Here is a 17168-nt window from a genome sequence, read left to right on the forward strand (position 1 = left end):
TAAGATCTTTATAAAAGCATCCAAAGAGCACCATGTCATGGGACCTTTAAGACAGTTGCCGTGCATGTTTACGTGAAGTCATGATGTCATGATGTCATGATGTCATGATGTCATCCTCACCCTGTTGCTCTTTCCCATAGCCGGCGATCTCACAGCTGACTCCAGGCTGGAGGGTCTGCTGAGGCGGCGGCAGACAGACGCTCCTCACCGAATCGCTCTCCTCTGCACACTTCCCATGTTTGGCCTTCAGCTTCAGCAGAGCTGCAACACAATTATCACAGAATTAAAAAGATGGTCCAATAACATTTATTTCATCTTGATACCTATTCCGACACCTGAACTTACATATCGGCAAATACCGAGCACTGACTTTTGTGAAACAATGAACGCCACAGAACTTTCTTTTATTATCCAGTTTGTCATAACAGAAAAATGACATAAATAAACTACTTTTAAAGTAGATTTTCTTTAGGGTTAAATCACATGGTACAGTATATTCATCGGTGCATAAACTCCAGTACTCGCAGATAGCGATCCCAGCCTTGGAGGCGGTATCGGAACATCTCTACAAAGAACTGTGCCTGGCGTACATCACGTCATTTACACCGGAGCATCTGAAGATGTGCTCATACCAATGTCGTTGTTGAAGTCCCCACCGCTGTTGTCGAAGCCGTCATGGAGGACGATTTCCTCCACACGGAAGCTTTGCTCCACAGCGAGGTCGGTCTCGTTCCTCACATTTTTCCCCAGGATGACGGAGAAGTTATGATGTTTGACATGGGAGCTGAAATACGAAATCACAAACAAACTCCAGTCAACCTGCTGTCACCTTCTCCACTAATGGGATTGCTCCATTGGAGCTGGACATTTCACAGGATTTCCCTCATTTAGAACGTAAATCAGACACTCAATGAAGCTGCAATTTCAATTTGGGCTTTTTGCTCTCTCTCCAATAAAAGTTTGGTTTATCTTCATAAAAAGTTTGTTTTATCTTCATAATCTACATTTTCCAGGATTGTTCAGGTGCTCTTTTCGGCCGGACGCCATCTCCTTCACTCTGCACTTTGTGCCTGCGCTATAACCTGCTGGTGATTCTGAGGGATTCTGGTTACCTGGTCCTCCGATCATCCGCAGAGGTAAATCCAGACAGCTAGCTAGACTATCTGTTCCACATCTGAGGACTATGGTGACCTGTCCTAGATCTCTGCAGGGTAAATCCAGACAGCTAGCTAGACTATGTCCAATACTGAGGACTATGGTTACCTGGTCCTCAGATCTCTGCAGGGTAAATCCAGACAGCTAGCTAGACTATCTGTCCAATCTGAGACTATGGTTATGGTCCTCAGATCTCTGCAGGGTAAATCCAGACAGCTAGTAGACTATCTGTCCATCTGAGGACTATGGGTACCTGCCTCAGGTCTCGTGAGGGTAAATCCGACAGTAGCTAGACTATCTGTCCAATCTGAGGACTATGGTTACCTGGTCCTCATTCTTCGCAGGGTAAATCAAGACAGATAGCTGACTATCTGTCCAATCTGAGGACTATGGGTAACGGTACCTCGATCTCTGCAGGGGTAAATCCAGACAGCTAGCTAGACTATCTGTCCAATTGAGGACTATGGTACCTGGGCCTCAGATCTCTGCAGGGTAAATCCAGACAGCTAGCTAGGACTATCTGTGTCCTATCTGAGTTTTCTGGTGCACGCAAACTAAAACAACCTTTGAAAAATATACATGTTCCACCAAAACAAGTTCCTCCCCAGGCTAATTCAAAGTTGCTCCGTTTGGTCCCCAAGATGATTGGTTTAAAGAAATGCCAATAAACCAGAGCATGTTTTTCTCCCATCCCAGAATGCTATTGTGACCAGCTAGACCTTCCTCCACAACGCTGTGGAAGAAGGTCTACCAATACGAGACAACTTTCTCTTAACCTCTAACAATCAATTTCCCAATTATCCCACCTGCAGCAATGTAGCATCATTTACAGAGGTCTTAAGATATGAAATCTTTCCCTCCCAGTCGACAGAAACTTTCTCTTTATCATTTAAAACATCTGGGAATAATATTTCACTGTATCAAAAGCCTGACATGTTTCTTGTTTCTTTTATGATTATTTTTGGTTTTCTATCTCTCTCCACACTTAGTTTTTTCTCCTCGTTTGATTGTCCCTTTCTTCTGTCCATTTTTCATAGACTATGTGTTATCTTAATTTTTCTCTTCATGTCATGTATTGTTGAATAATTGTAGGGAACCCAACATGCCGAGCCCCTCACGTGTTTTCTGGGTTTCCTTCGCTTATCCTTTTTTTTTTTTATGTCTCTTAAATGTATAATTGTTGTGATTTTTCAACATGGGCTAAACAAATGAACCTGAATGACTGTAACCTGCTGTGGTTACAGAGTTACAGTAAGTGATGTGACCTCCTACCCGTCGGGGAAGCAGTGGGCAGCGGTGAGGACCCAGCAGGCTGAGATCAGACTTCCTCCGCAACGGAACACCTTCTCCTTGGATCTGCTGTGCCAAAATATGGCAGCAACCCACGGGTGGGATTCCACAGTGGCAACTGTCCCACCCACGATCTTCATCTGCTTCCTCCTGGAGCGCTGGCCACACGTTGACTCTGCAGCTGGGGCGGTCAGGGTGGGGGGGGCACAACGTTCAAATCAGTTGAGGAGGAAAAATATGAAAATGTGACACAGTTTAGAGCCGCAACGATTGATTTAATCGATTAGTTGCCAACTATTAAAACTATCACCAACTATTTCAATAATCGATTTATCGGAGTCCTTTTATATGAAAAAATGTAAAGAATACTCTGATCTCAGCTTGTTTTTTTGACAAGACAAGACATTTGAGGACGCCATCTTGGGCTCTTGGAAACACGGATCCACATTCTTCACCACTTTTTGACATTTTAAAGACCAAACAAATCCCTTAATCGGGAAAATAATCGACAGATTAATCTAAAATATGCTAGTTACCAGCCTAATACAGTTACCTAATACCTTTTATTTCTTCTTTTTAGTGTTTATCAAGTGAACCATCGCCATATTGGTTTATTTAGTCATATTTCCTTTAAAAGAACCCTTCATCCTTCTTTTCATGACATATTTGCATACAATCATCAATTTCATCCTTATTCTACACATGGTTCTTGTCTCCTTAACTGACGTTTTTTTCAACCTGGACCCTATTCTCCTATGTTTTTGTGTCCAAGTGACTGATGGGAACAACAATCTTTGACATTGGTCCAGTATTAAGCGAGAGAAACAGGCTACAATGTAAGTTAATGGGGCAAATGTCCAGCTTGTATTTACCTTCAAAGCGCTTGTTTTGCTATTGACAGACTCCGATTGATATTCAAAGTGTCTGACAACAATATGGAAAGGATTTCTCAGATGGTCGACCTTTCTGTTAAAGAGTAAGATCCTTTTTTTGAACATAAAACATTGCAAATTGCTTTCGCTTAACCCACCAGACTCCATGTAAATAAACAGTAATTTTAGGATCGTAAAATACACTTCACTCAAAGCCGGCAGAAATAAAATAAAAACCTATTAAAACTCGTTTTGGGTCGTCTTTCCACTTTTCCAACCATCATAACTCTAGTTGTGGTTGAAATAAACACATAGTTTACTGATTTACATGTGAAAATATGTTGGCTCTGTACACGCTAAAAGTATTGTCTTTTTAAATGGAGTCTGGTGGTTTAGTGATAGCAACTTCAGAGCAGTTTCTGGTTAAACAGGTCTTAATAATCAGAGCCTTTCAGTGGTAAAACAAGCCCTTTGTTAAGGTATATACAAGCTGGACAATTGGCTAATTAACTTACATTGTAGCTTGTTTCTCGTCTGCCAACTGCAGAGATCTCATCTAAGATTGTTGTTCATCAGTCACTTAGACACAAAAACATAGGAACATAGGTTCCAGGGTGAAAAAAAAACAGCAGCTACCCTTTAGGGCCTCTTCAGTCCTTACTTCTCAATTTTTTAAATGTGTTAATAAATTAAAAAACAAAATGAACGCAGTTCAGTAAGGAGGGGGAGTTACCTGGCTGTGGCTCAGTGGGTGCGGGCGGGGGCAAGGTCAGCGCTGGAACTACACGGTCAAAAGGGATTGGCACAGATGAAAAACACAGCTTGGCTGAGTTTTTATTAGAAGACTTTAAAGAGTGGAAATGCACTTACACAACTCCAAGCCACAACGGGGAATAGCACAATACTCCCACACCAGCTGCTGATACTTCCACACATAACACCACGGACGCCGTTTGTAGTTGGGATTCCTGAAAAACACATCAAATCCATAAATCTACAAAACGTGTGAGATTCAAGATGTTAACTCTGTACTCCAGCACAGCACTGGATGTGACGAGAAAACAACACGCAGGAGTCTGTAAATGATGGAAATCTGTCTCAATCTGCTCCTTAATATGAGCCATGGAGGCCTATATGAACACAGTTTCCAAATAAAAACTTTAAATGTTGCACATTTAATAATTAATATATTGTTAAGAGAAATAAATAGGATAGACATTTTTTGGGGCTAAAAGTCCTGAAGTGGATGCCAACACCTTTAAGTTAAAGCTCAGAGGCAAAACTTTAACTTCAGTTAATATCTATAAGCTCTTTTGCTTCAGTTTCCATCACCTGAGCGACAGCCGGCCACGTGGTTTTTGTTTTATTTCGAATTAGGGCTGCAACTAAAACTATTATTATGGACCCTGTTACATTTTTTTGTTCTTGTTTCAAGCCATTCTAGCGTGGCATAGAAAGCCTGCAGGAAGACTCAGCTCCATTTGGGACAGCTCTCATTAATATTCAATGAGCTAAGCTGCTTGAATCTGATTGGCTAATAGCTGGCCAATGAGAGCCTGGGTATCAGTATCCTTCACCCAGCGCAACTGGGCTCAGGCAACATGACGTCAGGCTGACCAGCTGTTGTGATTGGCACAACACCTATGGACCTAACATATTTCACCAAATGCAAGTAAAACCGGTTTTATTTGGCAGGGCACCTTTAATGGAATAATGGATTAGTTGTTTGGTCTCTAAAATGTCAGAAAATGGCGATAAATGTGGATCAGCGTTTCCCAAAAAGCCCAAGATCCTCAAATGTCTCGTTTTGTCCACAACTCAAAGATATTCAGTTTACTGTCTCAGAGGAGAGAAGAAACTGGAAAATAGTCACATTTAACAAGCTGGAATCAGAGATTTTTGACTCTTTTTTCATAAAAAGGGCTCATGGCAGTGTACCTGCAGTAGTTGTGTCTCCCTGAAAGGACATCCGAGGACATGAACCTCTCCCTGGTGTCTGCATCCCACTCCCTACATCTTCGTCCACTCTCTGACCTTGACTCCGTACCCCTGTAGTACAGTCCCAGGCCCTCGTAGCAGTCAGATCCTTCCACTGGAGGAACTGCAGGGGGATTTGAATTAAAAATGTGAAAAAAGACAAATGCAATTTGTTTCTTTTGTGTCTTTTACCTGTTTCACAGTGTCTCCTCCCGAAACTATCAGCATACAAACAGATCATGTGTTCACCAGAAGTCAAGGACGTAACGGAGCGGCTCCGTCACCCCAGATCCCTCCTGTCCAACCAAGGGCTAACTTTGGTTTCAACATGGAGGACGGAGATATCTCCAACTATCTCCAAATATCTAGGGAGGTCCCGTATTTACAAAAAAAGCAACAAAAACGTTAAAGGTCAACAAATGCCGGAAAAAGTGACAAAAACTTCCGGTCAATTTCAACATGTTTCTCTGTTGTTGTTTTAAATTTGTAGTGCTGTCAGTAGCGAGACAAATGAAACCAATCGGTGCTGTCTACACTGTTTTAGCCTCTAAACATATTTAAAATGTCATTACCGGTGCCCAGCCATGTGCGGTGATTCCTTCCGAGTGAACACAGTGAATTTGACTGCTGTAGATGTGACAGAAAGGCGTGTTTTGACTAGTGTGGACTTCACTGGAAAAAAAAAAATTAACACAACATTTATGCTTTTCTGTCACATCTACTGCAGTCAGATTCCCTGTGTTCACTCAGAATGAATCACTGCACATGGCTAGACACCGGTAATGACATTTTGAACATGTTTAGAGGCTAAAAACAGGATTAAAACTTGCCCTGTTTAAGCCTGTTGGGTGCTAACGTTAGCAGGAGGAAAACTCGGTGTAGACAACACCGATTGGTTTCATTTGTCTCGCTACTGACAGCACTGCACATTTAAAAAACAACAGAGCTACATGTTGAAATCAACTGGAATTAGCCTTCAAGACTTTGGAAAAAAGAGGGGGTCCAAAAAAATTGATTTTTCTTCTTTTAAAACCTCTGAAAAGGAGACAAAAAACTCCAAATGATTTGCCAAAAAATACTTGGAATAAGTGACAAAAACGTCAACAATTGTCCAAAAAACTCATGAAAAAGTCGACAAAAACTCAGAAAAACGCAAAAGAAAGTTGAAAATGGGGCAAAAACTTAAAAAAGCCCAGTTTTGATTACTGGGGGGATTCTAACCCCCACCCCCCCTGTGAATTACGTCTATGTGTACAACCAAAGTAATGACACACTTCAACACACCCTCGGGTTCATGCCCAGGACCAGACGGATCTAGAGTCTCTTACCTGAACTTTCAAAGGAGGAAGAGTACGAAGACGAAGAGGACGAAGAGGAGAGGGAGAAAGAGAGAGCAGGGAATCTATGTCTTCTTTTCTCTCTCAATAAACCCTAAAAGTACAAAAAAAGTCTGAGAAGTTCTCACCAACACAAATGCAACATGTCAATAAAAAGTCAAAAACAAAGGTCCGTACTGCTTCAGTCGTTGCCATGGCTGCCAGGGTGCAGATTAAAACCCCAACGTTCTTCATCGTTGTGTTGCGTCGCTGCTCAGACTGAAGTCACAACAGACTGGGTGCGCCTGCAGACGGCTGTTTGGGAACCTCCGCTGGGGTTTCTCTGTTTTCTCTGCTGTGTGAAGGGAGGGGGGGGGGGGGGGGGGGGGGGGGGGGGGGGGGGGGGGGAGAGTCTGGATTGGCTCTTACAGGCTGGCCCACTTTATTTGGTGTGAGGAAATAGCAGCTTGCGGGGCGAGGTGGATGACTAAGAGCTGTAGTAATACCCAGAAAGAATATGTGTAACCCTGGTATGTTGATATGTGTTGTCAGATTAGACATGCAGCTGTTTAATAATTTAATAATAATAATAATAAACCCATACAAGGCCTCCTGCAGCATAATGACATAATTTAGTAATTAGTCTCGCATTGCCAGACCTTCCTCCACAGCGCTGCGGAGGAGGGTCTGGCTAGTCCACACAATATTCCAGAGTGGAAGAAAAACGTGCTCTGGTTTATTGGCATTTCTTTAAACCAATCACAATCGTCTTGGGCGGGGCTAAGTGTCGGACAGAGCCCTGGTGCCGCTGCTAAACAGCCTCAGGAAGGAACTTGTTTTTGTGGAACATGTGTACGTTCAAAAGTAGTTTTAGTCGTGCAACAGAAACCTCAGATTGGACAGATGGTCTAGCTAGCTGTCTGGATTTACCCTGCAGAGATCTGAGGACCAGGTACCCATAGTCCTCAGATTGGACAGATGGTCTAGCTAGCTGTCTGGATTTACCCTGCAGAGATCTGAGGACCAGGTACCCATAGTCCTCAGATTGGACAGATAGTCTAGCTAGCTGTCTGGATTTACCCTGCAGAGATCTGAGGACCAGGTAACCATAGCCTCAGATTGGACAGATAGTCTAGCTAGCTGTCTGGATTTACCTGCAGAGACCTGAGGACCAGGTAACCATAGTCCTAGATTGGACAGATGTCTAGCTAGCTGTCTGGATTTACCCTGCAGAGATCTGAGGACCAGGTACCCATAGTCCTCAGATTGGACAGATAGTCTAGCTAGCTGTCTGGATTACCCTGCAGAGACCTGAGGACCAGGTAACCATAGTCCTAGATTGGACAGAAAGTCAGCTAGCTGTTGGATTTACCCTGCAGAGACCTGAGGACCAGGTACCCATAGTCCTCAGAAATCAGCCACATGTTAGAGCGCCAACACAAAGGAAGAGGAAGGAGATGGGCATCCGGTCGAAAAGAGCACCTGAACAATCCTGGAAAATGTAGATTATGAAGATAAAACAAACCTATTATAAAGAGAAAGCAAACTTTTTATTAGCAAGAGAGCAAAAAAGCCCAAATCCCTTTGGACCTTTACTGAAAAGGGTCCAAAGGGTCAAAAATAGCATTAAAAGTGTTAAAAACAGATTGAAAGCTTAAAAAATGGGTCAAAATCAAACCCTACGTATTGTTGGGTAGTTTAATCTATAATAAAACAGATTTTATTAACATGTTTTGTATTAAAAAAATCATAATGTGTAAAGTAACTAGTAACCAAAGCTGTCAGATGAAAGTAGTGGAGTAAAAAGTAGAATATTTCTCTCTGAGATGTAGCAGAGTAGAAGTAGAAAGTGGCAGGAAAAGAAAAGACTCAAGTAAAGTACAAGTACCTCCACATTTAAGTGCAGTACTAGAGTAAATGTACTGAGTTACATTCCACCAGTGATAGTTCCTCCTTCTACCTGATCACAGGTACATTCTGTCGACAGTCCCGGCTGCCCCCCCGTCCGCCCCCCTCTCCGATGAGGAGGCGGAGGCCCTGGTCCAGGCTGTGGACTCTGATGGAGACGGACGCATCGACTACAGAGGTGAGGGCGCCCTCTGGTGCTCGGCCCCCCGTCTCCACTGGGCTCGGCGGGCAGAGCTCAGCAGATACAGGCAGCACATAGAAAACGCTGATTTAACACGTTTAAAGAAGATGTGGGATCAGCTGATCAGCTCAGCATGGGGCAGCGCCTCTGGCATCATCATCATCATCATCATCATCATTAATGAAAAGCCGTGGCGTTGCAGTGGACAGAGAGCATTCATTTTGTATGAAACATTTGCAAAAATGTCTCACTGGTAGGACATCAGACATTACCACAAAGTCATGAGATACGTGGTGCAGGGCACCTTTAAAGTATTAAAAGTACTCAATGTCGAAAAATCCTCACATTTTAGCAACTGGAAAAAAAACCGTTCAGCTGGACTTGTAGGCCGTTATATTGTTTGTTTAGTTTAATCTATAATTAATTACCATATTTTATAAATTTCATGTGTTGTGTTCAAAAACATTAATATACAAAGTAACTAGGAAACGCTGATTTAACACATTTAAAGAAGATGTGGGATCAGCAGATCAGCTCAGCGTGGGGCAGCGCCTCTGGCATCATCATGTCAACATGTTACAGTTGGTTTGGGGTTATTAAATAGATAATCTTGTATTGTTACTTAAATAAAAGTATGTAAGCAGTATCAGGAATATGTACTTAAAGTATAAAAATGAAAAGTACTCTGAAAAAATCCTCACCTTTTAGCAACTGGAAAACACAGTTCAGCTGGACTTGTAGGCCGTTATATTGTGGGGTAGTTTAATCATAGACTGTAAATATTCATTAGTATTATTATATTAATAAATATGCAGTCTATGAGTTTAATCTATAATTAAATATCATATGTTATAAACTTCATGTGTTGTGTTCAAAAATCTTGATATGTAAAGTAACTAAAGCTGTCAGATGAATGTAGTGGAGTTAAAGTACAATATTACTCTCTGAAATGTAGAGGAGTAGAAGTAGAAATTGGCATGAAAAGAAAGTAAAGTACAAGTACCTCAACATTTGTACTTTAAAAGGATAAGCATTAAGCTTTGTATCAGTAGAAACGGGTAGTAAATGTAAATGCTAAAATGTAAACGTACGTCACCTCCCACCCCAAAACAAGATTCAGATAAAGATGTGGTTAAGTGGCCGGGTTGGTTCAGTGGTAGAGCGGGCGCACATTTACTTTGAGGTTTATGCCTCCATGCAGAGGTCCAGGCTTCAAATGCGACCTGTGATGATTTCCTGCATGTCTTGCCCCTCCCCCTCCCTTTTCTCACCTAGCTGTCCATCAAAGAAAGGCGGAAAAGCCCAAAAAATAATTGTAAAAAAAACAAAAAGCAAAGATGTGACGTGTGATTCATTTTTTTTCCAAAATGCTTCCCTGTTCAATGCTTAAGATTTTCAACTCTTCAGCTTTCCATAAATTACTAGAAAATGTTTTGTGAAGTTTAATTGTGTCTCCTAGCGGCACTTTTGCGTCCTGAAATCCACACACGTCCGGTTTTTCACCTCATATAGTATATTTAGAAGAAGAAGAAGACTGCTGTCACACTACAGGTCCCTAGGTTATTATACTACATCATAAAACTGATTCAATGCTAGAAAAGACTTTATTAATAAATGCATAAAAGCATATTAATGTTATGTTAATATACATATTATAAAATAACATAGTAATCTTCCCTGGCTGTTTGGATTTGACCACAAGATGGAGCTAATGGGGTAAAGATGATAAGCCTAACAGATGATGACTATGATCCTTCAGGATGTTTTGTGCACGTTGATTAAACATGTCCACAAAGTGGTTTGGGACACGTTGACCCTGAAGGAGCCAGAAACTGAACTTCACGTCTAGTCTTCCTACTTTCATCTCATGTAGCTGAGAGCTTCCAAACTGACTTCCATGTTTAATCTAATATCAAATTATCCTCCAGGGATTGTTGGGAGTCCTCCCCAGACCTCAACCAAGGCAAGGCAGCTTTATTTGTAGAGCCCATTTCAGCAACAGGGCAATTCAAAGTGCTTTACACAAAATCAGTTAAAAACAGATAAAACACAAGAAAAAAAGTTACAGTAATAACAACCATTTAGAGAAAGGCAACATCAAAAAGAAAGGTCTTCAGCCTTGATTTAAAAGAACTACACCTACACTACACCTGGCTCTTACAGATTGTAAAACTCAATGGGAATGTTCCTGGTAAATTAAAGGTAAATTAAATTAAATAAATCCATGGTAACTTGCTCTAATACTCTAATACTAACTCTAATACTAACTCTAATACTATCTATCAGTGCACGCTGGAACAGGTTTCTCCAACATGAAGCAGGAAAGACAATGAGACGTCTGTTGCTACAGGTACTAGTTCAACACCTTTTGTGTTCAGACAACACAACATTTAGGGAACTAATTACAAACCACCGCCTAACCGCCGACTAAATGTGGTCTTTTATATGGACCAGTTCGAGAAGCTTAATCTAAAATGAGTCATCGTTGCCAGATGATCGACTGTCTGACAGGTGTGGCTCCTACTCTTTACTTTTTAAATCTTTCCAGATATTCAGGTTTTTCACCCGGCAACAGTCACTAAGGGCTCACCCAGCGTACGCCTGTTTTCCATCTTGTGCCAAAGTGATCAATAGTAAGTTTAACTCCCATGAGAGGAAGGCTGCAACTACTGATTATTTTCATTGGTGATTAATCTGTAGATTATTTTCTGGGCTCTAAAATGTCAAAAAAATGGGGAAAAATGTGGATCAGTGTTTCCCAAAAAGCCCAAGATGACGTCCTCAAATGTCTTGTTTTGTCCACAACTCGAAGATATTTAGTTCACCGTCACAGAGGAGAGAAGAAACTAGAAGATATTCATTGATGTAATAATTTACAACTATTTGATTCATCTTTGCAGCTATTGTCAGCAGTGTTGTGGCTGCAGTGGTCTGTGTGTGTTAAATGCACGCACACACACACACACACACACACACACACACACACACACACACACACTTATTGAAAAGCGCATTATTTAAATTTGAATGCCTTTCTCGTTGATTTTACATTTAGACTGAGAGGTTTTGAGGGAAATTATTACAACATCTAAATGTAAAATCAATGAAAAAGCTCTCCCATTGAAAGAATGCACTCTTGAATAAACATAAGAATAAAACTCCACACACACTGAAAAGTTGAAACTAACACACATAACTGACATGGCATGAGAGCACAGACACACCCTCCGTGTGTGTGTGAGGTGTGTCTGCACCTGGGAGGGCGGGACTCCGGACTTGTCTCCAACCCAAACTCCGACCTGTTTTCAGAGGACTCTCTGCCATCCTGTGTGTGTGACATAAAGAAAAGTGAGTACATTTACTTTGACATAATTATGCATATATTCTAGACCATTTGTTATCCTGCTGAGGATAGATCCCTTATGTGTAGAGATGAGATGAAATGTGCATGTGGTGTAATGTTTGGTGCCTTGGAGGCATTGTACTTCATTTTCGTGTCATAATGTGTGTTTAAAATGATCGATTGCACGCCTGTTAGCCGGTTTAAATACGTTAGTATTGTACTAATATGTTGTTGGGGACCCCTGAAAACGTTATTCCCAATAAAGAATTTCAGAAAGTAAAATAAAACAGGTCCAGACAAATCATTCTACCTGATTTTATATTCAGCGTCTGTTGTTCACAGCTCTGTTTCTTTCTTGAGGTCTGTCATTCAGCCGCCTCCACCCGCCAGCACCATGCCCGCGACTGCAGAGGCCCACTCCGTCACCATCCCCACCAACCGCAACTGCACCATAGAGATCACCAACATCAGCTCCGTCTACTGCCTCGTCAACCCAAAGTAAGACTCGCTGTGGGACCGAGTGTGAGACGAAGTGTGAGACTAAGTGTGAGACTAAGTGTGAGACCGAGTGTGAGACTAAGTGTGAGACTAAGTGTGAGACAGAGTGTGAGACAGAGTGTGAGACTAAGTGTGAGACTAAGTGTGGGACCGAGTGTGAGACCGAGTGTGAGACAGAGTATGAGACAGAGTATGAGACCGAGTGTCCTCTGAGGGAAAAGACAAAGTACTACACTATATATAATACCTGAAAGGACACTGGAATGCTGTAATACTTCATTACAGTGCAATATTTATTTATTATTTAATACTTAACCATTTCATTACTGTGCAATATTTAATACTCAGGACTTTTGATACATCAATAACTATATTATTTTGCATAATGTGTATACGAACCCTTTATCTTTCTTACTATATGTATATAGTTGCTCTCAGGAACCGTGCACCATGTTCCCCCTCTCTTTTTTCTTCTTCTGCACTACTTACATTTTATACATATTATTACACTTTTGTATTTCGTGTTGACACTGTAAAGCGGTTGCTTCAACCTCGTTGCACAAGTACTGCGCTTGTGTATAATGACAATAAACGTTTTCTATTCTTTTCAAAGCTGCTTTGATGGATGATGAAATTATTTCATCTTTTGTGAGTGAACCAAGAAAAAAAAAATCCCCAAATGAAGAGAGATTTGTGCAGCAGAAGCTTCTTTTTCTTCTTTCCTCTATCATTAGTAATTTCACATCCCCTGAGAGTCATCTGGAGACCCTTTGGAGGGGCTCGATCCTTATGTTGGAAACAACTGGATCAAAAACTACATGAAATAAATATTACTCAATACTTAAAGCACATTTGTCCCTTCTGACTTTTAGTGTAGTAGGACTTTGATGAAGGACTTTTAATTGTAATGGAGTTTTTTGCACATTTGATAGCACAATGTATGTTTACTATTGAGGGCTGTCAAAAGTAACGCATTGTTAAAGTTTGGGAAATCGGGAAGCGGTAACGCTGGACAGCAGAAACCAACCCCCTCGAGCAGAGCATGTCGATAAAAAACTTAAAGAGATAACAAATGTGCAATTCAGTTGCAATTACTCACAAGATAACTATGGAAAATCATGCAATTAATTAAAGAGCCCCTATTATGCTCCTTTTCAGCATCACATTTGTCCTCCTGGGGGGTCTACTCAAATGGTTTAACATGCTTTGATGTTCAAAAAAACCATTATGTTTCTCATACTGCCTACTGCTGCAGAAAGCCGTTTTCAGGCTGCTGAGAAAACGTGCTGTGGGAGAAAAGGATCAATTTGGAGTGAAATGTGTTTTTTCTATACTTCTATTACATCAATTACATACACTAAAAACTATATAATACACTTTAAGGCAGGAAAATACCTTACAAAAATGAATTAAAAAAAAGGATTATAGGGGCTCTTAAATGGAATTACAGCTTGAATAAAGACTCTAAATCGACCCCCACTCATAACTGCATGTTCCCTCCTCTACCCCCACCCAGGGTGCACATGGAAAGCGGCTTCGTCTTCAACCCCCCCCAGCCGACCGTGCGCACCACCATCACCGAGGTGTGCTCTTTCACCAAGGACGACAACACGGCGTCGGGCGCCGTCGGCGTCCTGACCTACGAGATGTTCGACATGCGCAACCGCAGCTGCAGCGAGCTGGTCGCCATCATGTTCTCGGTGCCGTTCGACTACAACTTCTACAAGAACTGGCTGGGCGTGGGCACGTTTGAGCACACCCGAGCTTGCGACAACAAGCTGTACGAGCACATGTACAAGGGAAAGGATTTCACCAACTTTGTGCGCCAGGAGGCCAACGGCTCCGGGGTGACGTTCAAGGGGAAGATGGTGGACGTGAGGGCCTGCATGTCCAACGAGGGCAAGGCCATGATCAAACTGGAACTGTATGACAAGATGGGCAGATGAGATGTTGGTTAGGAGTGCATTGGTGTGGAACACATAGTACGATGAGCACAGTTGACGCAGATGTTCTGGAAAACCTATATACAATGTCTGTCATTCATGTCACATATGGGTGCTTTAAATAAATAAAAAACAATGTACTGCAAAGGATTTTGTTGTGTCTTTAATTTGAATCATCACACACAGTCAACACAACGGGTTAAAGTAAATGAAGGGTTTGATATCTCATTTATATTTCATCGATGAATGAATTAGACTTCACTTGGAGTACAAATATGTCAATGAACACAGTCAGACTGTGCAGATGTAAAGGTTGGGGAAATTAGGACATTGGGGACTGCCCAACCATCTGCCTATCCTGTCCACTTAAACCACGCCCATAGCAGGCTGTAGCTATTAACCGGATGCTGATTGGTTCGGTCAGCTGGAATATATAAACTTTATTTCAGACCCAAGGGTATCCATATCACAATAAAAACATACAAAAATACAAAAACAAAGCCTTCCACAATGTTCAGTGGCTAATATACAGACATGTTCGCCGATGGTTCCACAGTCTGGAGGAGAATCTGACAGAACTACGTACAGGGTCAGCCAAAACAGGGGTAGAAGTGTGATATATGATCAAATGAGAATCCAGGTGCCGTGCAAGATAAAATGCAGTGGTACTGCATGTTTGTCATGCAGACCCCAGGGCACCAGTGATAGAAGGTGTGGTGCATTAGGAGACACTGAGCAATGAGGCGTTGTCACGGAGAAGCTGAACAAACCGGCTTGTAGCTTGGCAAAAAAAAAACATAAAAACAAAAAGTCAGAATAAAGGTGCTTTTGTTGGCTACACCCTGTCTGCACGCCTTGGTGTGCATGCCTCTGGACAGGGCAAGGGTGAGTAGGTGTGGGCTGTGGGTGGAGACAGTTTTTAGGGTGGGGTTTCATACATTCCCCAACAAGAATGATTCCAAAGAGAGAACTCAGCGTTTCCAATCTGGCATCAGCCGAGCGAGCAGCACACCTGTGATCCGGACAGGTAAGCCAGCTGTATTCCTGTATTTGGAGGTGTACTGACAGATGTTTGATTATAACAGCAGTATACATGTGATAGAATGTGATTGTGCTCTGTCGCAGCTTCTACCAGCACCAACATGAGTGAATCAGCGGAGGAGTTGACTGCCAACCTCAAAAGCCGTAGAAATGTCACCATTGAGATCACCAACCTCACCAATAACTACTGCCTGGTGGAACCCAAGTAAGTGCAAGAGTTAAAAGTGCAAAGTAGGCCAGCACGACATGGGGAAAACATGCAATAACCTCGTTGAATACCGCGATAACAGTTTTACTTTTGATAAATGATTTCCACTGCTGTCTGTGTTCTGTAACACTTAAAAAAATAACTTAATAATACATTCTTTTATGAATAAATTCAACACTGAATTCAAAGTAACACTAAGAAGAAGAATGACAATTACACTGATATTCTCTTTCATCTCTTTTGTGATATGTCAAAGCCTTTTGCATTGTGTTTATTGGCCAAGTTGACATCAAAATAACAATAAAAAAATTTAAATAAATGATATATAGCGCAGCTCTGTTGCAAAGCAGAGTATTGTTGTAAATATATTGCATGTCCATTTTCTCTGCATGGATGAAATAAGGTTTAACTTTTGTCATCACAAGTGTAGTGATTCATTTTTAGTTTCTGCTCTTATTTCTTGAAAAAAAAAGGGTTTTCCTAGAAAGTGGCTGCTGCCTGAGCCCGCCCCAGCCCACCGTGCGCCCGTTGAAAACCGAGCTGTGCAACTTCAGCAAGACCAGCGCCAAAGCCAGCGGGGCTGTGGGGGTCCTGACCTACGACCTGTTTGAGAGGAGCAGCAACAGCGCCAAAGAGAGACTTGCCATCATGTTCTCCGTGCCCTACGACTACAACATGTACAAGAACTGGATGGGCTTGGCAATCTACAACGTGGACAAGGAGTGCAACGAGGCTCTGTACAAAGAGATGTATTACAACAAAGAGCAGACCGGCTTCGTGAGGCAGGAGGCCCGGGGCTCGTGTCTCACGTTTGAGGGCAAGACCTTGGACCTCAAGGCCACCATGTCCCCGATGGGCAAGGCCGTGCTGAAGCTGGAGCTGTGGGACAAACTCTTCACCCCAATGATGCAGCAACAGTCCCACTGAGCCAGGGAGTCATTTAATGAGTGAATGATCCAGGTTGACACCCATGCATGTAGTGTTTATCTTTTTGTGCACTGTACCATCCATCATCATGCAATAAACCCAGTCTGATATGAGAAAACTTGTGTCTTAGTGATCATTATAAAAACAAGTCTTGGCAAAGCTGCAGACCAGTCGGGTCCAACTGGTGGAACGAGTAACAAGTCTTTGTCTAAATGAGTCATCCCTGCGATTTATTACCTGTGTCTCTTTTATTTAAAGCACACATACTATTTATTTTACACATAGTCAATCAGCAGCAGCGCTTTGTGAAGATTAATGTGATACAACATAGATTAAAGTGTGGTTTCAAATATTATTTTCAAAGATTACTGACATAGTGTAATTAATAGTAAGATAAAAAAATGAATCAATTTCCAATATTATGAGGTCGGTGTTGCTCTGAATTACAAACGAAATCAGTAAAGATAAAATCCCTCCAGGTGGTGTTTGCAGTCAGCAGAAGCTGCTTC

General features: G+C 41.8%; 4 protein-coding genes across 7 annotated transcripts in view; 2 read left to right on the forward strand and 2 right to left on the reverse strand.

Annotated features, from left to right (window-relative positions):
* The window catches only part of LOC116671705 (tissue-type plasminogen activator), an 8863-nt gene extending 1915 nt beyond the window's left edge, over positions 1–6948 (reverse strand). The window contains exons 1-8 of one of the 2 annotated variants that reach the window (XM_032503101.1): positions 6809–6948; positions 6623–6725; positions 5256–5418; positions 4188–4285; positions 4051–4098; positions 2428–2626; positions 633–784; positions 121–261 (exon numbers count right to left, since the gene is read on the reverse strand). In XM_032503101.1, the coding sequence (XP_032358992.1) occupies positions 121–261; positions 633–784; positions 2428–2626; positions 4051–4098; positions 4188–4285; positions 5256–5418; positions 6623–6725; positions 6809–6865 (961 nt within the window). In that variant the 5' untranslated portion in view covers positions 6866–6948. Of the gene's footprint in view, positions 1–120; positions 262–632; positions 785–2427; positions 2627–4050; positions 4099–4187; positions 4286–5255; positions 5419–5486; positions 5591–6622; positions 6726–6808 lie in introns of those variants that run through there. The other variant, XM_032503102.1, reaches the window with a different exon arrangement.
* A 4986-nt stretch (positions 6949–11934) lies between these two features.
* Positions 11935–14633, forward strand: LOC116671577 (DELTA-stichotoxin-Hmg2b). 3 transcript variants are annotated; one of them, XM_032502930.1, is made up of 3 exons: positions 11935–12047; positions 12403–12540; positions 14057–14633. In XM_032502930.1, exons 2-3 carry the CDS (start codon positions 12437–12439, stop codon positions 14484–14486), a joined length of 534 nt encoding a protein of 177 aa, XP_032358821.1. In that variant the 5' UTR covers positions 11935–12047; positions 12403–12436; the 3' UTR covers positions 14487–14633. The 3 variants fall into 3 exon arrangements, with proteins under 3 accessions (XP_032358821.1, XP_032358820.1, XP_032358822.1); XM_032502929.1 differs by having other exon boundaries at positions 11946–12047; positions 12416–12540; XM_032502931.1 differs by having other exon boundaries at positions 11984–12047; positions 12385–12540.
* Positions 14634–15236: 603 nt separating this feature from the next.
* Positions 15237–16777, forward strand: LOC116671580 (uncharacterized). The gene is made up of 3 exons (XM_032502933.1): positions 15237–15510; positions 15609–15729; positions 16206–16777. Exons 1-3 carry the CDS (start codon positions 15348–15350, stop codon positions 16657–16659), a joined length of 738 nt encoding a protein of 245 aa, XP_032358824.1. The 5' UTR covers positions 15237–15347; the 3' UTR covers positions 16660–16777.
* The window catches only part of LOC116671578 (endonuclease domain-containing 1 protein), a 4305-nt gene continuing 3359 nt past the window's right edge, over positions 16223–17168 (reverse strand). Inside the window, exon 2 of the mRNA XM_032502932.1 lies at positions 16223–17168. This exon is cut by the window's right edge and continues 1647 nt beyond it. The gene's annotated coding sequence lies outside the window, so the exon portion shown is untranslated.

The sequence above is a fragment of the Etheostoma spectabile genome, chromosome 21 (assembly GCF_008692095.1).
Source record: "Etheostoma spectabile isolate EspeVRDwgs_2016 chromosome 21, UIUC_Espe_1.0, whole genome shotgun sequence".
In the NCBI taxonomy this organism is placed as follows: domain Eukaryota; kingdom Metazoa; phylum Chordata; class Actinopteri; order Perciformes; family Percidae; genus Etheostoma; species Etheostoma spectabile.

Coding starts and splice junctions, on each gene's coding strand:
- LOC116671577 (XM_032502930.1), top strand. CDS start 12,437: ATGCCCGCGACTGCAGAGGCCCACTCCGTCACCATCCCCACCAACCGC. Junction 12,541..14,056: donor TACTGCCTCGTCAACCCAAA/GTAAGACTCGCT, acceptor ACCCCCACCCAG/GGTGCACATGGAAAGCGGCT.
- LOC116671580 (XM_032502933.1), top strand. CDS start 15,348: ATGCCTCTGGACAGGGCAAGGGTGAGTAGGTGTGGGCTGTGGGTGGAG. Junction 15,511..15,608: donor CACACCTGTGATCCGGACAG/GTAAGCCAGCTG, acceptor GCTCTGTCGCAG/CTTCTACCAGCACCAACATG. Junction 15,730..16,205: donor TACTGCCTGGTGGAACCCAA/GTAAGTGCAAGA, acceptor TGAAAAAAAAAG/GGTTTTCCTAGAAAGTGGCT.